At 36.5% G+C, this 19,608-nt stretch overlaps 2 protein-coding genes and 1 pseudogene across 3 annotated transcripts; 1 reads left to right on the top strand and 2 right to left on the bottom strand.

Moving 5' to 3' along the window:
- Positions 1–567: 567 nt before the first annotated feature.
- On the top strand, positions 568–5,435 carry LOC103331051 (uncharacterized). Its single transcript, XM_008233661.2, has 4 exons — positions 568–854; positions 1,024–2,770; positions 2,855–3,059; positions 5,031–5,435. The coding sequence occupies exons 1-4, from the start codon at positions 834–836 to the stop codon at positions 5,290–5,292; spliced, it is 2,235 nt and encodes a 744-aa protein (XP_008231883.1). The 5' UTR covers positions 568–833; the 3' UTR covers positions 5,293–5,435.
- A 1,077-nt stretch (positions 5,436–6,512) lies between these two features.
- Positions 6,513–9,894, bottom strand: LOC103331050 (calcium/calmodulin-dependent serine/threonine-protein kinase-like). The gene is made up of 7 exons (XM_008233660.3): positions 8,881–9,894; positions 8,416–8,470; positions 8,199–8,309; positions 7,772–8,004; positions 7,318–7,525; positions 6,994–7,053; positions 6,513–6,902 (listed from the first exon to the last, which is right to left on the bottom strand). Exons 1-7 carry the CDS (start codon positions 9,798–9,800, stop codon positions 6,726–6,728), a joined length of 1,764 nt encoding a protein of 587 aa, XP_008231882.3. The 5' UTR covers positions 9,801–9,894; the 3' UTR covers positions 6,513–6,725.
- Positions 9,895–15,548: 5,654 nt separating this feature from the next.
- LOC103331049 (ETHYLENE INSENSITIVE 3-like 1 protein pseudogene) lies at positions 15,549–19,450 on the bottom strand (annotated as a pseudogene). The gene is made up of 2 exons (XR_016127327.1): positions 19,264–19,450; positions 15,549–18,146 (listed from the first exon to the last, which is right to left on the bottom strand). The product of XR_016127327.1 is annotated as an ETHYLENE INSENSITIVE 3-like 1 protein pseudogene (transcript).
- Between the last annotated feature and the right edge of the window lie 158 nt (positions 19,451–19,608).

Genomic DNA, 19,608 nt, shown 5'->3' with positions numbered 1-19,608 from the left:
ACACCATTAATATTTCTAAGATACAAGTATGATGCATGTACGTCAAATTTCTACTATATCACATAAACGAATAAGATAACTAATATATTGAAAAAAAAAATTGAAAAAAAATTATACGAAACTTCAAATTACAGTTGCGAAGAATTAGAGAGAAAAATAAAATGGCTTACTTGCAATCGAAAAATGAAGAAAATTCTTGAAATTGATGAAGATTATATGGTAAGAGTAGAAATTAGGGTTGTACTATACAATATATATATATATATATATATATATAAGTCCATGTGTTAATATATTAATTTAGAAAAGAAAAAAAAAAAGGTAAATAGAATAAAGCTACAGCCCTATGGAGTTGGAAAAGGCAAGAAAGTTATTAATTCTTCTTGCCTTAAGTTTATTACAATAAAGGTAAGTAAAAAAAACACAGAAACTTGCATTTTTTTTACTTTCTAAAACACTCCAAGTGAAACGACGTCGTTTCATTTAAAGTTTTTTTTTAAAACACTAAAATCGAAATGACGTCGTTTCATTACAATAAACCCAAAAAAAAAAAAAAAAAAAAAAAAACCACGCGAGTCGTCTTCCTCGCAGAGTCGCAGCCAATTTGCAGACTCGCAAAATTTTTTCCGGTTCAGAAGTGTCCAGATCTGGCGCGCCTCCTGGCCACGCCTTGCTACGTCTCCTCACGCCTTCCCCGCTCTAAACCTGCAACTCGCGAAACAGCCGACCGCCTCGGGCGACTTCCTGCCGCCTCTCTCCGACGCGCTCGCCGACGCGCGCGAAGGCATGCCTTTGAAAACTCTGCTCAGGAGCTTTCTGACACTTCCCCAGATATGCAGTACAAGGATACTCAAGTGAGCTATGTTTTGCATTCCCATTTAATATCAGAGCTTAGAGACCTAGGATTTTCATCTTATTATCTCGTAGTATGGCTAAGGACAACAATCAATTCTTCTTTAATTGTATACATGTGTCTTTATGTTCTAATTTTTACATTTTTTTCTACCATGTGCTAATCATCAGGTTTCAGTGCCTCCCCGTGCATCCGATCCTGGCTGGGCTCATGGTATTATGGTGAATGGAGGTCGCCAGAAGATTAAGTGCAAATACTGCCATAAAGTAATGCTTGGGGGCGGAATTTCCAGACTAAAACAGCATTTGGCTGGGGAAAGGGGGAATGTAGCTCCGTGTGAGGAAGTACCTGAAGAAGTTAAAGTGCAGATTCAACAACATCTTGGTTTTAAAGTACTGGAGAAGCTTAAAAAACAGAAAGGATTAAGTAATAGCAAGGATTCCGCACCCTACTTGCAGTATAGGGAAGAAGGAGAAAATGAAGATGGAATGAGAACTCAAAAGACCGTTTGCACACGAGGCAAGCGAAGGAGAAGGGAAAAAGAGGCTATGGAATGCATTTCAAATCAAATGAAGAAGCACAAAAAACATTCTTTCCCTGCTGCAACAACTATTGTTGCTCAACCTTTACATCAGAGTTTTGCTTCTCAAGAGATCATAGCCCAAGCTGATTTGGCTGTTGCAAGATTTATGTATGAATCCGGTATACCATTCACTGCTGCGAATTCGCATTTTTATCAACAGATGGCTGATGCCATTGCTGCTGCAGGACCTGGCTATAAGATGCCTTCTTATCATGCTTTGAGGGGAAAACTGTTGAACAAAAGCGTTCAGGATGCAGAAGAATATGAAGAGGAACTCAGAAAATCTTGGGATGTGACTGGGTGTTCTGTCATGGTTGATAGGTGGGTGGATAAAACTGGTAATTCAGTTATAAACTTCTTTGTATACTGTCCTAAAGGCACTCTGTTCCTCAAATCTGCAGATGCATCAGACATTTCAGAATGTCCAGATGCACTTCTTAATTTATTTGACTGCGTTGTTCAAGAAGTTGGGCATAAGAGGATTGTTAATTTTGTCACAGATGCTTCAGCCAGTTGTAAAGCTGCAAGAAAACTTCTAATGGAGAAATATAAAACCTTTTTCTGTAGTACGTGTGGTGGATATGGTATTGAATTAATGCTTGAGGAAATTGGAAAAATGAATGAAGTTGAAGAGGTCTTGGCAAAGGCAAAAAAGATTACCCAATTTATATACAACAGTGCTTGGATGCTTAATCTAGTGAGGAGGAAAACAGGTGGAAGAGACATAGTCCAGCTTGCAAGCACAAGATTTGCTTCCACCTTCCTGACACTACAGAATATGGTAGCTTTGAAGCACCGGCTCAAAAAGATATTTGCCAGTGCTGCTTGGATGCATTCAACCTTCTCCAAGCAAAAGGCTGGACTTGAGCTGGCAGAGATTATTGCGGACCAACTTTTCTGGTCACTGTGTGATCAAATTCTGAAGGTGACTAAGCCCCTACTTTCTGTTTTTCAGCTTATGGACTGCGAGGAGAAGCCATCTGTTGGCTATTTGTATGATGCAATGGAAAAAGCAAAGAAAAGTATAATTGTGTCATTTGACAATAAGGAATCTGACTACGTGCCATATCTGGAGATTATTGATCACATTTGGCAAGAGGAGCTTCATAGTCCCCTTCATGCAGCTGCATACTATCTCAACCCATCTATATTTTATAACCCTAGCTTTTCTACTAACAAAGTCATCCAGAAGGGATTGCTGGACTGTATTGAAACCTTAGAGCCTAACTTAACAGCTCAAGTTGTGATTACGAGCAATATAAATTTCTACGAGGAAGCTGTAGGGGATTTTGGTCGACCTGTCGCATTACGTTGTCGAGAATCATTGGCCCCAGGTCAAAATGATTTTCATTGTTTCCAAGTTTCCAGATTCTTTTTGGGTACAGTGTAAGCATTAAACTATTTGTGTTGTTCTGCAGCTACTTGGTGGTCACTGTATGCAGCAGATTATCCCGATCTCCAACGATTAGCTGTCAGGATACTAAGTCAAACTTGCAGCATTATTCGATATAAGCGGAGTAGGACCATGTTTGAACGTATGTGCTCAAAGAAAAAGAACCGATTGGAGCAGCAAAGGTTCAACCACCTTGCATTTGTTCATTATAACTTGCACCTTCAACATAGGTAAGTTTTTCCATCCTCAGTAACTTCTTTTGATATTCATAAGATATGTCATAGCCGGGAGTTACTCTCTTATCTCTACTAGCATTTCTTTAAATATGTTTATGTATTTTTTATGCCAAGGTTGCACAAGATAGAGTAAATCTTAGTGGCACGTAGGTCCTCGCTGTATACTCCTGTAGTTCAGGGATAAATTCCAATGAAAATGGACCTATGTTAATTTATCCTAGAATAACTGCCAGAGTTATTGTGTCAGTTATCTGCTTTTCTTTTCAATTAAAAGTCCTTGTGATGCACTCTGAAGCTCTTGAGGAAGGATAATGAATGCAGTCAAAATGTATCCTGGGACTAGCTAGTCTTCTGTTTCATTGGATAAGGATATAATTTCATATTTAAGCATGAAAATATGACTTTGGGGGAGACATGCTATTTTGTGAGTACAAGAATTCCAAAATTAATTGAATGGAAATGTATATGTTTTGTTGGGATAAACTCGAATTTGCTTTAGTTTCCTCTATCAAAGCCATATGTTCCTAAGGGTAATCTAGCTTAAGATAATTATTTTGGGTCTTAGAATCTTTGCTAGGTGTTGAGTGGGACTGTGGGACTCGTTGTTATGAGCTTGAAGGAAGTAGTTGTTCCTAAGAGAAGGTGGTACTGTATAGGATTCTAGATTGAACATATCAGAGACTTGATAGATAAATGTGAGAGTGAGGCACTTCCAGACGGAGACTATAATGAATGCATTTAAGGAAAATGAGAGTTGTGGGCCTCTCGGTCTCGGTCATTGATGTAGTCACTTTCATAAAAGGTCATGGAAGAGGGGATGCCCATTCCTGCATTGTCCCTCATTTTTAATTGGCAAGCCAATGCCCAAGAAGCTTTCCCTGTGCTCTCTCTCAAAGTTTCCATATGTATTTTGGTCAAGGAACACATTCTGTTATTAAAAGAAAAAAAAAAAAGAGTTTCCTCCATTTGGTGAAAAAAGTGCATCTGTCCATTGAGCCCTTGATGGCTGTGTGAGTTTTGGTTCCTTCCCAATCCATGATAAGACTATGTTAAGGCATTGTTCAGTGCTATGCAGCAGTATATGAAAAGTAGCATGTTACTTTATGTTGCTGACAATATATGACTTGTAAGGCTGTTATTCTATAAAACTTTGCTATGTTGGACACCAACGGTACAAATTTAAGACTAAGGAGTGCAGAATTTGAAAGGTGTTGTGCATTTTTGTAAAGAATTTTACACATGATTATTAGTTTCATAATTAATTATATAGCTAGATGCTAGTTTCATGATTATTATCCTAATATAGCTAGATGGATTTTTAAATTAAAGCAAATATGTATTTATTGACTTTTCTTCTGTCTGGACTTTTGGAAGTTGATGGTATTGACACAAAACACTTGTGTTCTTGTTTGCGAATCATAACAGAGTTTTCTTACGTCCTCGTTGAATAAATATTAAATATAATTTCTAGAAGCTGTTGACTTGTTAGTTCAGGAATCAGAATGCCTACTCTTTTGTGAACTGTTTTGCATAGTGTAATCTAGTCGCCCTAGTCATGTGTTTTTTTTTCTTTTACAGAGGAATTGTTTAGTGTCTTGACTGTAGCTAAGTAGCATCTTTTTTCTTTTAATGAACAAAAAACAAGTGCATTTTATACATATTATGTACTAATTAATGCATTCAAATTCTTCCCTAGTTCCCATTAACCCAGATTAAGTCAATTTGGCTGACCCAGTTCAACAATTTTGTGAAATATTCCTTAAACTTAGTATTACACGTTTACAAATTTATATGTGTTAGCAAAATAAATTATTATTTTTCTTTGGATAATAAGGAGGAATTTTGAAATTCCACTGGCTAATTGGTAACGTTTGTGAGCCTTTAACTGTTCCCATTCTTCATCGGCCTCAACTCTTTTCCTTTTTATTTATTTGTTCTTTCTCGTTTTTTGTTTATTGGAAGCAGGCGTTCTGAAGCAAGTAAAGCCATTTATACAAGAGGTACACTCGATCCTATATGCTTAGAAGCTATCGATGCCAACATGGGAGATTGGGTGGAAGATCTGGGAGCTATTGGCAGCGATGGCCTAAGCTGGATGGACGTGACAGTCCCTGGTGAGTGGAAATTTTTGAATCATAGAGTAGAGAATATGGATGACTGTAATGACAGTACAGATGATAGGGGTAGTGATGATGGGAGAGGTGTGGACACAAATGATGACATGTAGTATAGAATATCACAATGGTTGTAATGACTGTACAGATTACTCTGCTAGTTGGTGGCATTAGTTTCTTTCCTTATATTCTAGTATGAATTGCTGGATATAACGGATGTTAATATGAATTAACAGAACTGTTGAGTTTCATTGAATCATTTGACTGATGCAGCAGTGTGCTACGAAACGGAGAACCCTGCCTTGAACATAAAATTATAAAAATAAATAAAGTAAAAAATGTTTACAGGGGTGGGTAGTGAGTTGTGTCAATCAGTATAGTCTAGAGATGAACCATCCCCAAAATGATCATATATCAACGTCTTGAATATGGTTTAGCTAGGTGACTAGGTCGTGAGCATGAATGGAGTTGCTCTTTAGCAGGAACTATTATTATCCTTTTTCTGTATATCTTGTATCAAATCAAATTTTTTGAATATTTAGGATCACAATTAAAGACATTCTGTCTTCATTTTGTGCTATAACTTACAGTATGTATACTTAATACGTTAATAAATCTTATAGTGTACGGATTACGAATCTGTACTCGGCAACTCGATCTTGGTGACTGAAACATAATTTTTAAGTTTCCAGGAAAAGAAAAGAGGGAAAAGGGAATTTCCAAAATCTGTTTTTATTAACTTGGGACAAGAACTTGATGAATCAATGATAGCTTTTTAGTTATTACTGTCATAAAGGTCAGGCCGCAGGAAGAGAGCAAAACCTTGATTTCAAAAAATTTCTTTTGTGCGTCTTGCCAAGGTTCTCTTCAATGGTATCTTTGCTTGGTATGCAGATGCCACTTTTGTTCTTTCTTTGTATGGAAAACACAGGTTAGATTTTTACAGGTAAATCATAAATAGTTCAGATATAGTGTAAGGTCCAAAATAGTCGTGGATCATAGATATTGTTATTGGCACTCCAAAATAGTCGTCTTTCGCTCTTCTCTCCCTTACTTTTTCATTAGGGTGGAGCGAGTGATGACTATTTTAGAGTGCCAATAACAGCTCTATATTCTTTGGTGGTAACATTAAGACATATATCTTGAATGGCTGGCAAATAATGCTAACAGAAGATTTAAAATTTGTGCCTTGGCTGCATGTGGTGGATTGGTTATCTTTTTTGTTTTAAATAAAATCATCCTTTTTTGTAAATATAAAAAACTTCTCAGACATTAAAATTAAAAAAAAATAAATAAAAAAGTACTGGGGATTTGGTTTTCTCATTGCTGCTACTGAAAGAAAAGTACTACCTTGGATTTCGATTTTGTTTAGTCTGGAAGTAAAAGTGACAAAGCTCCTAATTTCCATGGCAGAAGTTAGCATTTATTTTCAGCACTTTGGTCATTGGTCTTCTATTGCCTATAGCATATATGTCCAAAGAAAGAAGGAAATTAACTTCCAGAATTTAGTGAAAAAGTTGATCGCCGTTGTGGATGATGGGAGAAGCTATAATGGTCGAAGAGAGGAGAGGACTACATCTTGGAGAGAGCTGTCTCTCTGCATGGCAGCCTTGAACTCATCAAAGGTAACTTGTCCATCACTGTTTGCATCCATGCGATCAAATATTTCATCCAATTTCCCAGGTTCAGTGATATCAGCTGGAAGGCAGTCATCTGGTAAAGCCTGCTCAATGTAATTTTATTTGGTCATGATCTTATTTGAAACTAATCAAGCAAGCAAGCTATACCAAGTGAGATGAATTGAGAGGCATTACCCTGAGCATAGATGCCACTTCTTCTTTACTGATGCATCCAGACCGATCCGTATCGTACATCTGCTTGCAAAATCAAAAGAGTGAGACAATTAGCATAGGGTTCATGAATAATAATAGTGAAGAAGGCAGAGCAAGAGAGAAGGAAATTTGGATTACAAAAACTTTATAACGATGAATCTAGTAGTAAGATTTTACCGAAACACTCCCTAGGTTCTTTAATTTGGCCAGGAAGGTTTAATTTCCTCAGGAAGCTTCATTATGAGTCAAAATTAGTTCGGTTAGAGTGAGTTTTTGTTCATGTACTTGTACTAGATGAAAACGCACCTGGAAGCACAGGCGGAGTGCATCATCTCCTTGTGAATTCTTGAGACTAGAGAACCCACAGAGGATCTCTCGCATGTCAACTGTTCCATCACGGTTGTTGTCGAATAGGTCAAAGATCCGGGGTGCCAGAGGGATTAATGACGACATGTTCATTGCTTTCAGCACCTCCTCAAATTCAGATAGAGTAGCATTGTCACCTTTTACACATCTGCACTTTGCCAAATTGGTATTCTTTATCAGAATATATATGCACTGGCTCACCAGAGAACTTAGGATTGGTTAAGTGATCCACTTAAAGAGAAGGCCCATTTGTTATCTTCATAAGCATGATTAGTTAATCATTAAACTGAACTTGTTATGTAGCTGATGTGCTACAATTGTCTATGCCTGGCCTGCATTTTATCACCATATTCAGAGACTTAGTAAGGTGCAAGAATTTGTTTTGGCTACTCACATTTTCTTGAAATGTAAACTCAGTTTCTGGATTTCATCCGGTTTAAGGTCGTGGGAACCTAGTAGTGATTTTAGCTTCTTCGTCCTTAAGAAAATTGAGCTGGTCCACACACTAGCTATTGCTGCAGCACGGAGTTTTCGTCGAGCATTAAAACTCTGCAGTCGTGACACTATCTCAGCATCCATTTGATCTTCTCTGGCTGAAAGACCTACAACCCATGGATGGTCCAGAAGCTGTTTAACACAAGAACTAAATTAGTTTAAGTTACAATCCTAGATGAGTTCATTTTGAGCTACCAAGAACTGTAATACTCTAGTGCATTTAGCTTATGTTTACAACCCATGCCAAGTTGCTATTTAACTCAGATCAGATATCTTATGACTTAACCCAGAAGAAAAAAAAACAGGGAAATTAATTGCTACCCTACCTCTTGAGCACTAGGTCTCTTGTCAGGGTCAACTTTGAGGAGATCCGAAATTAATTGCTTTGCTGACAAAGAAATGCCCTTCCAAGTTTTCTCATAGAAACTGAATTCTCCCTGCAGGAAAAAGTATTTTCTCTTGTAACTTTAACAGAATTGTTTAAAAATATATATATCATGTTAATTTCTATGTTCTAGTATAATGTGAATAGAAATGACTTACAGCCATTATCATCTGTTGCTTTTGCCGATTCGACTGAGCAATAAAAGGTGGGTACCTAAGGCATTGTACAAGAATATATACATTAAGAGTGCTCTAGAAATTTGTAGAAATTGAATATTTCATGACATTTAGAGATTGACTTGAAATTTCTCTGTTCTTAAATGGGATTGCTTAAAAAACGTTGAGCAGAGTAAAGTAACTGTAGGATCCAATTAAAGTTAAACTATGCCTTAAACACTACTAATATTAGCGAACGAGAGTTCAGCACAGTGAAAAAAGCCTTGATTTGCAGATTAGTGATCTCATAATCAAACCCCAATTATATCTCGGAGTGTGTGAAAAAACCCCCCTTCCCGCTTCCTGACTTTGGCAAACAAAAAAAAAAAAAAAAACCACTACTAATGTTACAGTCATCTGTTTGGTTCCCAAGAAAATAAAGAGGACAACATATGGAACAGAACATACCCAGAGAGAAGGATATACAAGATTACACCCAGAGCCCACATATCACTCTTAGAAGTGACTTGTCCCTGAGAAAGAGCCTCAGGTGAGACATAATCTATGGAACCAAACAACCCAACAACAGGATCAGTAAACTCCTCCACAGAACTGAGCCCAAAATCCATAATCTTCAAAGAAGAATCATCAGTATTATTCAAGAACAGGCAGTTCTCTGGCTTCAAGTCCCTGTGAACAATATTGGACTTGTGAAGAGCTGCTAAGCCTTGAGCAATCTGCCTTACAACAGCTGCAGCTCCAGCCTCAGAATACCTTTCTTGCTTCACAATCCTATCAAACAGTTCACCCCCAGAGCAAAGCTCCAACACAAGGTGGACCCCATTTTCATCCTCATACACATCATAGAGGTCAATGACATTTGGGTGTGGTGAGACATTTTCAACTATTCTCCTCATGACCAAGATTTCATTTGTGAGCAAGACGTTTGATATGGACACCTGCTTCCGGGCTTGGAAAGCAGCAGCAAAGCTTTTCTGATGATCACCGGCACCCGATCTGCCGGGCGGAGGGTTTGATGGTCCAAATGGCCTTTTGAGGGTCTTGATTGCAACATTGTTTTTGTCACTGCTGCCTGATTTTCTGCTGATGCCTTTTCTCACTACAGAGAATCCTCCTCTGCCTAAAATCTCTGATATCTCATACTCATCTGCCAGTCTTCTTGTTTCTTGTCCCATGACGATGACAAAAAACCCTGAAGAGATCGAACTGGCAGAAGGGGGGAGAGAGAGAGAGAGAGCGAGAGAGAGAGGGAGAGAGACCCAAGAGGGATAGAATAGAAAGAAATCGAATCTTTGAATCTGATGATGAGAAGCAGTCGCAGAGAAAATAATGTGTATAATATTGGTGAAAGGGCAAGGTGGTTTCATTGAAAAGGGGGAGAAGTTGAAACGGGCATTGGAATTACATGGATTGACATCAGCTTGTGAACAGTTGTTTAACTTGTTTAATGCATAAAATATGAGAAAAAGATATCAAAGGGACGTGAGGGAATATATTGTAGGGGTAGGTGATGAGGAAGAAGAGACAAAGACAGAGTCAACTGTCACGCATGTGCACAGAAATAGGGTTTCTACTGTTTGTTTTGATTAATCTCTCTTGCGTGTGCAAGGAAATAGTGCTGTACTCTGTCTGTCTCTGTCTCTCTCTCTCTCTCTCTCTCTCAACCTGTGGAAGGTCCTTGAAACTCAAGTAATACAACCGGGAGCTTAATTTGTTTGGATTGTAATGATGTCAAATATGCATTGTAATTGTAAAGATATTGGGATCTTTTTACCGGGTACCTGTCAAACATGTCTTCCATGAAGCATATGGCCGCCAACGCCATGACGGGACATGTTTCTACAAATACATGGAATGTGGTTCACCACTATTATATCCATTAGCACATCTATAATTATGCTTTTATTTTTTAATTAAAATTTAGTTAAAAACACATAAAAGTTATTTTAGGAACTCTTTATAAAATTTGAACTCCAATTATACTCCATAGTTTAGGGAGTCATAAATACTATAGTTATTTTTTAATTTAATATGATTGGTCCGTCTCCATAAAAAATATAATAAAAAAATTGTTAGCATTAATTAAAAGTTTAAACTATGCATAAAACAAAGCAGCATTAAATTATAGGAAGCCACTATGAGTCATTTCTCTCTCCTTTGACTTAGAAGATCATAGAGATCTCCCTATTTTATGAGGTGGATATGGAGCATGGTTAGAGTTGTATTTTTCCAATTCCTCCCTAAAATTTGTCTAAGGTGGTGTAGTGAACCCATTGTAAATGCTCTTATCTCCACCTTTTGTTATTTTGTAACATATGTTATTAATATAGTAATTAGTAGCCTTTAACCTCTATTTAGTGGGTTAATTTTCTATGGTTATAAGCCTATAAATATGTACTTATCAAAGATGAAGATAACAAGTTCAGAGAATAAATTCTCGTTTTTCCTTTCCCCTTATTTCTCTACATTTTCCCTCTAGTTTTATAATACGTTATCAACATGCTGTTGTTCTTGATATTATTTATTTATCTTAATTTTATTTTCTGTCTGAGTTAGAATCATTATATGGTATAGAGTTCTCTTTGTACTCACCGTCAAACTTCACCATGCTCTTTTTAAAAATAAATAAATAAATAAGAAGTTTCTTAATCTTGGGCATGAATGCCATGTTTGAAATTTTTGTTTTGGTTGCATGTTTGCTTTATTTTTCATCTCTCATCTTATTCAGCTCTAGTGCTTAATCATTCTACGATGATATGTTTCTTTTTTCTTCGTTAATATTTATGGCATTTTTTAGGTTACGTGACTGTCGTTATTTCATAATTTCATACAATTCTAACCTTATCATGGTTTTATTTCTTTCTTTCTTTCTTTCTTTAAGCATGATTTTAATTAATTATTATTTCTTATAATGAGTTTGTATTATACAAGAGATCAGGGCCTGAAGTTCATCAATCTTCATCATATAACTAGATCAAGACTTGAAGTTCCTTGATAGAATTAGAATCTAAAGTTCTTTGATTCTAAATAATTGAGGACATGAAGTTCCTCAATTCCAATTGTAAACATCCCAAAACCAGAAGTTTTGGTAGATGTATTAATGTTTACTTCATAAACAATAATCACTAGAAGTGGAACAAACAAGACAAGGCAAAGGGCCCCAAAAATACAACTGATAAGGTAATTGGGGAAGCTTGTCATAGGTGTGCTGCATACGGGCATTGGGCACACGTTTATCGCGCGTCAAAACATTTGGTAGATCTTTACCAAGCCTCGATAATGGGCAAAGAAAGAAGAAAAAAAAAAATTGTTGAGACACATTGATTTGAACCTGATCTTATGGGCTGACACCTAGTGGATATAACCCACCTTGATGTTTCAGCCTTCTTCGTTGATACTAATGGCAAATCACACGATTCCATAATTAGTGGTGGAGTCCTCCCCAATTAATTTGATGTCTTATTTTCTTTTCATATTTTTAACTTAATTTGGATGTTTTATGTAGATCTCATTTGCTGTTTTTGTTTTCAATTATATATTTTAATTTATTTCTCGTTTTGAGTTCTTTTAAATCAAGATAGTATTTCTTTATCTTTGTGTTGGATTGTTAGTTAATGGTAATATTTTTTCATTACTCCCAATATTGACAGCCAGAGGCGTCCATTGGAGAAACTGCCTACTTTCTTTTGTGAGTTATATTACACAACCATTAAAGTAGTTGAAGCCCATGCCATTTTATATAATTACAGTATTAGTTCAGTTAAGGCATGTTTCCAACCAACAAAAATCCCTCCGTACATCTCGGTTATGTGTTTTTGGTTGTTTATGATTGCACAAACATAATGAATGCACTGAATTATCAATGCAAATTAAAACTCTAAGTTGGTTTTGGTTATGTCTGCACTTTACCATATGTTTTAAGGATTGTCCCTTTGATGAGACAACTTTCCCGTTGTTAGGGGGGAGATATGACAATTCCTAAAGAATATCGTGAATAATGCTAAATCAATCCACTTTTGTCTCATCAAGATAATGCATATATAAGTTATATATATGCTAACATGGATTGATATTCTCGTATCACAATCCATTAAAATTACAATAAGTGACTATCAGTAACTAATCTGTTGCATGCCTGAAGCATGACAGATCTATAGGTTCTAAAGATTTAACTCACATGAAGTGGAGATTATTTGAAAAATTCAAGCCTTATCGAAAATAACACTCTATAGGAGGTTATGATCCACATATTCTAAATAATTCATCTTAAAAGCGATGTTTGTTCCATTAATGACAACAGAAGGCCCTTAAGAGGCATTGGTACCCCAAAGCAATGATATATTTATAAATTATGCATATCCAAGAGAATTGTGGGATCACAAATTGATGATACATTTGGTTTATTAGTAGCTTCTACAATCATCAAGGGCTATGATTATATTAAATCTCGTTTCATGAATGTTGACAAGTTAAGTGATTGGCCAAAATGGAAATAGGCAATTTCATTTATTACTAAATATGATGTGTTGAATATTAAACCTATGGCTCAAACACTGAATTACAAATGTTAAGTATGAAGTTTACGTATTGATGTCTATGAAGTGAAATAAGATCACTAATATGATATAAGGTTTCCTAGTGTATACATAGTTTTAGTCTCTCACCCCATCGTAGATGCATCCACCTTTCTGTAAGTATAATTGTTATTTTAACGCGAAATTTATAGCATGTGTTAAATGCGTATTTATTAAGACTGTATGGTATATGGAAATCCTCAAGGCTCATGAAATATTTAAGATATATGCATGAAGCGACCCCTTGAAGGATATTAAGTACCAGGATATTCTTAATTAAACGTTTACACTAAGAGTATGAGTATTTTGAATTCAAATGTGATATTGCTGTAACATATTCTGACTATTAGATTAGTTGTTGATGCTCCTAAAGAATTCAATCGTTTAAAAAGTGAAAATCAGGTCGAATAGTGTGATAAACAATCATGTATGAAGACAATGTTGCTTGTATTGCTCAAATAAAAGAAGGGTTCATGAAGGGTGACATAGTTTCAGAAAGAGCCTAGAGATTGGAGTCAAACAAATTCGTTCACAAGATAATCTGGCGAACCATTTTTACCAAAGCTTTTCCGAAGCTTATATTCCCAAAGTTAATGAAAATCAGGAGGAGATATCAATCAGGGGGAGCATCCTAATTCTACTACATATATGACATATGCGCATTGTGCTCCTTTTCCCTTCGACTAGGTTTTTGTCCCACTAGGTTTTTCCTAACAAGCTTTTAACGAGGCAACATAAGCTTGTCGAACACCATATCAATCATCCAAAAAAATTTGCACTCTTTTTCCCTTCTTTTCGGCTTTGTTAGGGTTTTCCAAGCAATGTTTTTAATGAGACAACATTGTCATTGTATGGTGGACATCCAAGTGAGAGTGTTATAAATCCATGGAATGTGGATAACCACCATTATATCCATTATCTCCACCTTTTATTATTTTGTAACATATGTTATTAGTATAGTAATTAGTAGCTTTTAACCTATATTTAGCGGGTTAATTTTCTAGTAAGATTATAAATAGGTAATTATCAAAGATGAAGATAACGAGTATAGAGAACAACTTCTTGTTTTTCCATTCCCCTTATTTCTCTCTACATTTTCCCTCTATCTTTATAACATATTTGGTTTTTTAACTTCCTTCCTAAAATGTTACTTAAATTTGAATTTAACTTGTATGGTTGTAAGATCGCTTGAGGATCTTATTTGTACTTATGTTTTTAGAAAATATTCCCTTTCATTAATTTTAATTCACATAACAATTTTTTGCAACTTTAAGTGGATATTAAGAAATAATTACTTTTCTTTTAGAAAAAAAAATCAATATATTGATATAAAAATTTATAAAATATCCCCCACTAAAGCATCATAAATGATAGCAGGTGGGTCTTGGTACCAAGATGATACATCATTCACAAATAATGTACAACAAGCTAATCTATGCGTTATGATATTGGCTTCTATAAAAAGAAAACAACGAATATCACTACTTAAATGTCTTCAAAATTCTCTAAAATCCTCAACCAAACGACTCAAAAAATAGAAGTAATTACATATTTAACAAAACTTTATTTGCGTTAAAAAAAAATTATTATACGATATCGTAATACCATCAATACCATACTTCAGTACCACACTATAATTACTCGTTTGAGACAATTGTATTTAGCTTTTTTATTTTTTATTTTTTATTTTTTATAACTTGTCAATTGTTTTACCTAAAGGACAATCCAGAGTCCAATTTCCTTACGCATGAAGTGGCCCAATAAGAAGAAGATATGTGGTACCTTTTAAGAAGAAGATAAATTTCAAGCATTCATTCAGAATAAGCCCTTATCATTCTACATAAATTTTCTTCTCTTTGTTTTTTGTTTTGTTTTTGGTTTTGGGATACGAAGGGTGAATTTGATTGCTAAAGCACGTTTTTCTTCTACAGTTAGAGTACGAACACTTTTCTATGCGTATAGGACTTGAACATACCTTAAAAAGAATTGTTGAAATTCTTGAGACTGAGTCAAAAACTTTTCCAATTATTATTACCATCTCCCTGTTATTATATGTTGAAGAATAACAAATTACTTGAGAAAAACTTGCCTAACTTTGACCCAAGCCTAACTGCTCTTAGAATTTCAATTTGGTCTTGGAATCTCCATTCTTCCAACCATTGTGTCTCTTCCAGGTCTTCTTTTTATTCCCTTGCCTAACATAGAAGACCATTGTGGCTGATTTGACAAACAATTTCAGTGCAAAAAAATTAGAAACCATGCATATCACTTCAACTAGCACATTATGTACCTTGGGCACTTTATTTATTTATTTTTAATGCAGGAACTCGGGTTCAAGAGTAAATGCTCTTTAACTACTTGAGCTACAAGCCCCTTGTTGCAACCTGAGCGCTCTTAAGCAAGAAGATTAATACTAATTTTCCTATTTCAGCTTTATCGCAAGGAAGTGCAAAAGCAACGGCATAAGATTCATAGAATAAATCAGAATGAGTATTGTTGATAGCAAGAACAGTTGAAACCAATCTCTGCAACATAGCCAAAGAAACAAGCAATGGGCAGCTAAATATATCAAACCACCACATATATAGATGTCTCTGTATACATTGCATAACCTATATGCCAACATTTAAACCGGAAACCGGAAAATGTTTCTAACATTTCAACAAAAGTACTGAAACTCACATTTGGGGTTTTCCGGTCCTTTATTGGCCCTACTCAATACTGCAACTAGATAACCTTACACTCAGATGAGAAGGTTGCAGCAAGAGAACCCCCAAGTTGTTAAGGGTTATAAACATCTAACAAGTCCAACAGATAAAATGAACTAAACATAAAAAGAAGCTTCACCTAATGCTTCCAGAACTGTGTAAACTGCCCAAACATAGATTGGAGCAGTCAATATAAACATCTAAACAAGTCTGAAAGACAAAATGAGCAACTAAACTTAAAAGGAAGCTTCACCTACTCGGTCCACAACTGTTTGAAGATAGCTTTCACCGTCCTCCCTCCAACACATGTATTGGAGCAGTCAGTACAAGAAAAACACAACTTTATGGGAACCAAAAGGATGCATCTTGCTTTGGTGGGTCCAGAACATTATAGTCAGCTGGTGCCAAGTGAAGCGGGGAGTCAAATCTTAGGTCAACAGTATCATTGGGATTGTCACCAAATGGAGAATCAAATATTGTGCACTGATCAAACTGAACTTCTGCGGATGGGAAAGCTTGACGATGCATAGGCATGGGGGTTGTTTCAGACATGTTGCATCCCATATCCACGGGCATGGAGTTCGGTTCAGACATGTTTCGTCCCATATCCACCCCTTGACCAAAGAAATTATCATTCATTGCAAAACGAAATCCTGCCTGCTGCTGGTTGTGGCCTTCTACAACATTGAGGTTTCCAGGATTGGAGTTCTTGTTCGGGTGAATATTACTATCATAAAATGACATAAGCTCAGATATCATTTTTTGTCCATCATCAGCCAGTCCAAATCCTGAAGCATTAAAACTACCTGCCTGGCTCACTGGTTGTTGAACAGCTTGTGTTGGTTGACCAAGGGGTAGAGAGAAGACCGCAGGTTTTTCATTGTTAAGTTGAAAGCTGGACATTCCAAACACTTGTAAAGAATTACTCCGGTACGCACAATTCAACTGGTGATTGTTTCTTGCAGTTATGTCGAGAAAAGCCCGACGATAATCATGATACGGGCATTGGGGGTATTCGCAGGTGTAAATGTTCGGATTTAGCATAATTGGTGGCTCTTCAGCCAGCTGCTTCCTCTTTTGACCAAAATCCGAGTTGATCTCAATGAGCTCTCCCTTAATCTGCGGTACCGGCCTATCTCTTTGTCCAGCAGTACCAATGTTGAAGTGATTAACATGAGGTTTGCAATCCTCTATTTCAACATTTTGTTCATCATCAATCCCTTCAACATCATAATCACTGGTTCCACTGATTGCAAAAGAGCCACTACCACCAGTCAATAGAGGAGGACATCTATCAGGATACAAACTCCGGGCCAAAGCTTCCTCCTGGTTTATAATGGCTAGCCAAGTGGCGCTCTCCTTAGCAGTCATTTTGTCCTGCAGACATTTAGACTGACGAACAAGCTTGCGGATCTTGGCAATATCTGGTGACATGTGCTTTATCACAGCCGTGAGAACGCCAACCTTCCACGCCTTCTTCAGATCATGAGGCTTCTTGTATGGAGGAGGACCCTGATCCTTGGGCAGACTCAATTGAGGCCACCATACCTCATTACCAGTAGGCCACCAAGGTGGGGCAACACCCTTCTCCAATGGGAAACGTCTTTGGGGTGGATCACAGTGCTGCATAAGAGCAGACAAAAGTGAACCAAGAGTGGTGTCTTGGAGCTCCTGCAAGGTGTGAGGAGTTGATGCCACTCCACTCCAGTCTTCATCCTTACCAGGGATTGAATGATCTGCCTGATACTTGGAAATTGCAGCTGGGCCATTACGATCGAATCTTACTTTTTCTTTCCACCATGCTCGGAGATTGTCAGAAGCACCACTCACTGGTTTTCCTTTTTCAGGGATAATCCCATAAACGAAACCCTGAGCTTTGCAAACTTCCATCATTTTCAGCATATATTTCAGGATTCCGTCTTGTGCCCGTGACATCTTCTTCCTCCGAGCTTGTTCCTGTGATTGACGCTGCCTTGCGTTGTCAACTCTTTCCTTTCCCTTATTTTGTTCTTTCAGCTTCTTCAATAGCATTCGATCTCTCCACATCCTCTTCTCAAGCTCGTCAACATCCATTTCTTCATCACTATAATCCTCCTCTACTGTTGTCTCTGGTTCATGCTCTGGAGCTGCGTCGACGCCGTCGCCTTCCCCAGAGGTGGTCGAAAGAAAGTCAAGCTCACCACAGAAACCCATTTCCTCAAAGATCCCCATTTAGCACCGGCACGAAGAACAACCCTGATTATATATTTATGGTATATAAATATATATAAAAGAAGGGGTAATCAACACAGTCTACGACGGATTCTCCACACTTCGCTCACTCTTTAAAAGATTTACAATCTTGCGCACAGATATTAGCTTCAAAACTTTAGAAGCAAAGGTTTCCCAATAAAGGATACTCGACCGCGAAGAGTAAATGAAATTCAATATTCTGCCAATGAAATAAATAACAAATAAGTTAGTTAAACCCACAATTAGTATATCATAGATCAGGTACATTGAACTAGCATTAATAACTTTCATCTAATGAAAGAAAATACAAGGTAAGGTACATAATTTCATAACTAACAAGTAATTAGAAACATAAAAGGTAATACGCTAAACAAAGCAGAACCACTTACAAAAGCACCATAATTAAATGCATGAAATCAACAAAAGATCACAATGGGTTTCCTTATTTTCACATTCAAGACGAAACAAAACAAAATCCTAACACATGGCTCTGAGTCACTAAAAGCAAAAAAAGATGAGGTTCTCGAAAAACCGAGAAAAAAGAGAAAAACAAAAAGGGAAAAGTGTCCATGAGTGATACAAAAAACATGAGATAATCGCTATAAAAACCAAATTCAAGTGACACGTAAATACCCTGCAAATGCGAACCACTAAAGCAGAAAGAACAGAGCCAAGCACCCCCAGATCTACGAACACTCAGATTCATTTTCTTCACAATTACATGTTACCCAGATTCATTTTCTTCACAATTACGTTATCATTAAGTATTGACAGGACCACGTTTCAGGTTTTATTTAATTTATTGATTTCGGTTTACACAAACGGCTATATAGCTTATAACGCAGGTTTACAGCAAATTTTCCACCTATGTAAGCAACATAATTCACTTATTAATTCTTTTTCATAATTCAATATAAATCCGGAAATTCAGGGTAGCCATCTTTGGGATCAAAAGGCTAAACCTATCTGTCCATCCAGATCCAAACATATAAAACCTAAATTCTTATACAAGAAATAAAAAGAACAAAACGCAAAAATAAAAAAACATATATATATATATATATTTACCATGAAACAACAGGCATATCAAACAAAACGCAGGCACAAACTATTACATATTTTTACAAATGAATAAGAGAAACAACTCCAGACAGTGATGCATATCAGATACAAAACAGCAAGCAGATCAACCATCAAAAACCATGAAACATCAAAAGATTGAGCAAAAATTTTTTTTTTACAAAATTCAGCAGCCATGAACAATAAGAAATGAAACAAGTACTTTTTTAAATAAAAGAAGCAGAAAATGAAGGTACCATCAAGCTCCTCCAGCACTCTCTGATTGCTCGGAGAGAGAGAGGTTTTTTTTTCTTTTTCTGGTCAGAAGAGAGAGAGAGAGAGACAGATAGACAGAGAGAGAGTGTGTTTATTAGTGGGTTTTCCGAGCCTTTATAAATGGAAGAGAAAAGATAAGAACGGTGGTGGTGCAGGGACGAGGAGGATATGAAGCAACAACAGTAACTTTTTCATTTTGGAAGGTGGCCTATGTAACTAGGGTTAGGTGACGTTTTAACCGTGGTTAAGACGTGGGTAACCTTTTTGGCGTTTAGATACGGAAGACTCTTTTATTGTAGTGAGATTTTCTTCCACACTTTTTCTCA

This window comes from Prunus mume, linkage group LG5 (assembly GCF_029339155.1).
Source record: "Prunus mume cultivar Tortuosa linkage group LG5, ASM2933915v1, whole genome shotgun sequence".
NCBI classification, from domain to species: Eukaryota; Viridiplantae; Streptophyta; class Magnoliopsida; order Rosales; family Rosaceae; genus Prunus; species Prunus mume.
Note: the sequence above shows the minus strand (reverse complement) of the source record. Positions and strands in the feature narration are given on the sequence as shown.

Coding starts and splice junctions, on each gene's coding strand:
- LOC103331050 (XM_008233660.3), bottom strand. CDS start 9,800: ATGAAACCACCTTGCCCTTTCACCAATATTATACACATTATTTTCTCT. Junction 7,526..7,771: donor AGTTTACATTTCAAGAAAAT/GTGAGTAGCCAA, acceptor GGCAAAGTGCAG/ATGTGTAAAAGGTGACAATG. Junction 6,903..6,993: donor AAGTGGCATCTATGCTCAGG/GTAATGCCTCTC, acceptor TACATTGAGCAG/GCTTTACCAGATGACTGCCT.
- LOC103331051 (XM_008233661.2), top strand. CDS start 834: ATGCAGTACAAGGATACTCAA. Junction 855..1,023: donor TGCAGTACAAGGATACTCAA/GTGAGCTATGTT, acceptor GCTAATCATCAG/GTTTCAGTGCCTCCCCGTGC. Junction 2,771..2,854: donor TCGAGAATCATTGGCCCCAG/GTCAAAATGATT, acceptor GTTGTTCTGCAG/CTACTTGGTGGTCACTGTAT.